Raw genomic sequence first — 3,388 nt, 5'->3', positions numbered from 1 at the left:
CACGGCACACCAGACTGTATCTCACGGCACACTAGTGTGCCGCGGCACAGTGGTTGAAAAACACTGCTCTACACACTCAACAACACCCCGCTGCTTTTGGTGTTGGTGAAGAGACTCCCCTCCAGGCACACACACGCCAGGCCACACCAATGTTGGTCACATCTAACAGGGGATGGAAAATGTAGTCAGATTTGGAATAGACTGATTGTCAGCGCCAATATTTACTCTTTTTTTTTTTTTTATTCACAACTTAGTCCCTGAAAAAAACAAAAATCAGTCCACTAATTTTGCATGAAAAGTTCGACTTTGTGGCTTCCACCAACGCGTGCGTGTTCACTTCTTGCAGACCTGAGGCGCTTCCGCACCTACAAAGGCAACTCTGTGCGAGACCTGCTGAGAGCCATGAGGAACAAGGTCAGCCCCGCCTATGGCGTCACATTAGTACCAAAATCCAAGCGCGTAAAAACTGTTATCGCGCGCTGATTCTCCACTTTGTGCGCACGCGCTGTCTCGGTCTGTGCGCTGTCATGTTTCATTTTGGTACTTTGGGGGCGGGCATGCTTAGACCGCCCCTTCTTCTGATTGGCTTTGAGCAATCAGAAGTAGAGCAGGGCGGGGTCATCGTCAATATGTATCAAGATTTACGGAGGAAGAAGTGGATAAAAAAATGTTGGCTGAAAAAGATTTAAGTTATTGAACTGGTTTGGAGTGATTGTTAGGGTACTATTACTAAAAATAATAATAATACATGTTTATTTATAAAGCACTTTTCATACATTTAAAATGCAGCTCAAAGTGCTTTACATAGTTAAAAACAAAATGAGAAATAACACCACACCCCATGAAGACAGTCAAACATGTACATAAAATAAACAAACAACAACAACAATAATAATAACAACACAATGACAATAGCCAATCACAGGAGCCCTCTGGACGTGGAGATCCAGAGGGCTCTTTGAGGAAACACTAGATCAGGGGTGTCAAACTCATTTTAGATCGGGGGCCACATGGAGGAAAATCTACTCCCAAGTGGGCCGGACTGGTAAAATCACGGCACGATAACTTAAAAATAAAGACAACTTCAGATTGTTTTCTTTTTTTTAAAATAGAACAAGCACATTCTGAAAATGTACAAATCATAATGTTGTTGGGGTTTTTTTACACTTACATGTTGTGGTTAACACTATTCTATCTTTATTTGTCATTATTTTATACTTTCTGAATAAATTATGTGATAATATTCATCAGTCAAATCAGTGGTGTTGATTTTCAATCTATCAAGATAAACAAAATAATATCAAATCATGTTATTCATGTAGTTTGATCATTTTCCTGGACTGGTGCACTCACATCATGTGGTTACTTCTTTTTTTTTTTTACATATGTAGCATCATCCCCAATGATACAAAGAATTGCTATTGCGACATCTAGTGGACACATTTAGAACGGCGGTTTCTTTCATTCCAAAATTTCGGCTCATTTTTATATTTAGCAAACTTATCCCGCGGGCGGATAAAACCTGTTCGGGGGCCGTACGTTTGACACCCCTGCACTAGATGATCAAATAAATGGATTAAAAATAATCAAAATACACATCAGGTAAAAGTCCAAAATAATATGAAATAAGATAAGATATAATCAAACATAAAAATAAACTACAATATGAAAAACTATAAAATAAAATACAATAAAAACTGAAATATAAATATAATAAGACCATATAAAAATAGGCTAAGATATGATAAAACATAAAAATAAGCTAAGATATGATAAAACATAAAAATAACTAATACTAATAGAATAATCCTGCACATTGGGCCTAATATTTGTGTAGTAAAGTGGTTTTGAATTCGAGCAATGTAATCTGAAAGATGTTTAAAATATCAACAATTAATGTTAATATTTTGAAACAATATACTTCTCATAACATGAGTATCTGTGTGCAGGAGAGAGTGGAAAGAAAAGCATTGCTATAGTTTCACTTCATCTGCCTTTTTTTTTACAACCTACTTGAAGTTGTATTTTTTTTTTTTTTTTTTTCCAAAGCCAATCAGAAAGAAGGGGCGTCTAAGCATGCCCGCCCCCAAAGTACCAAAATGAAACATGACGCGCACAGACCGAGACCGCGCCCCGCGCAGAAAGGCACCGCGCGCGCGTACAAAAGGGGTGTCGCGCGCACACACGAAGTGGAGAATCAACGCGCGATAACAGTTTTTACGCGCTTGGATTTTTGGTACTTATGTGACGCCATACCCGCCTTCCTTCTGTCCCACACCGCCTGTGGCTTCTCACCCCGGCTCCTCCTCCTCCCTCACAGAAGCATCACTACCACGAGCTGCCGGCCGACGTGCAGCAGACCCTCGGCGAGCTGCCCGAAGGCTTCGTGGGCTACTTCACCTCCCGCTTCCCCAGGTTACTGATGCACACACACACCGCCATGCACGTGTGCGCCCACGAGAGACTCTTCCAGCCTTACTACCTAATGCCTCACTCCTCCTCCTCCTCCTCCTCCTTGTCAAGCCCTCCTCTTCATTTCAAGCCACTAGTTACTGTCATGCACTCATCTAAGGGGCTTGCACACTACTTTGGCCAATCAAAATGCGGGAGGAAAGAGTATTTTAAAGGTCCCACAATATTGCTTTGTTTTCTACATTTAAGGTAGCGACACTGAAGTAGAACGTGCAATTAAATGCTAATAATAACCACTAATAATAACTTTTTAACTCTTTTATTAACTTAAAGGCCTACTGAAATGATTTTTATTTATTTAAAACGGGGATAGCAGATCCATTCTATGTGTCATACTTGATCATTTCGCGATATTGTCATATTTTTGCAGAAAGGATTTAGTAGAGAAAATCGACGATAAAGTTCGCAACTTTGCTCGCTGATAAAAAAAAAAAGCCTTGCCTGTAGCGAAGTAGCGTGACGTCACAGAGCTAGTATTCCTCACAATTCCCCGTTGTTTACAATGGAGCGAGAGAGATTCGGACCGAGAAAGTGACGATTACCCCATTAATTTGAGCCAGGATGAAAGATTCGTAGATGAGGAACGTTACAGTGAAGGACTAGAATGCAGTGCAGGACGTATTTTTTTCGCTCTGACCGTAACTTAGGTACAAGCTGGCTCATTGGATTCCACACACTCTCCTTTTTTTATTGTGGATCACGGATTTGTATTTTAAACCACCTGGATACTATATCCTCTTGAAAATGAGAGTCGAGAACGCGAAATGGACATTCAGTGCCTTTTATCTCCACGACAATACATCAGCGAAATGCTTTAGCTACGAGCTAACGTGATAGCATCGTGCTTTAACTGCATATAGAAACAAAAAAAAAATAAACCCCTGACTGGAAGGATAGATAGAAAATCAACAATACT

At 40.2% G+C, this 3,388-nt stretch overlaps 1 protein-coding gene across 1 annotated transcript in view; it reads left to right on the top strand.

The window, feature by feature from the left end:
* Positions 1–2,879, top strand: part of LOC133639840 (serine/threonine-protein kinase/endoribonuclease IRE1-like) — a 344,495-nt gene extending 341,616 nt beyond the window's left edge. Inside the window, exons 23-24 of the mRNA XM_062033488.1 lie at positions 335–414; positions 2,321–2,879. Of these exons, the coding sequence (XP_061889472.1) occupies positions 335–414; positions 2,321–2,665 (425 nt within the window). The 3' untranslated portion in view covers positions 2,666–2,879. The remainder of the gene's footprint in view (positions 1–334; positions 415–2,320) is intronic.
* Positions 2,880–3,388: the final 509 nt, after the last annotated feature.

This window comes from Entelurus aequoreus, linkage group LG22 (assembly GCF_033978785.1).
Source record: "Entelurus aequoreus isolate RoL-2023_Sb linkage group LG22, RoL_Eaeq_v1.1, whole genome shotgun sequence".
Lineage (NCBI taxonomy): Eukaryota > Metazoa > Chordata > Actinopteri > Syngnathiformes > Syngnathidae > Entelurus > Entelurus aequoreus.
Note: the sequence above shows the minus strand (reverse complement) of the source record. Positions and strands in the feature narration are given on the sequence as shown.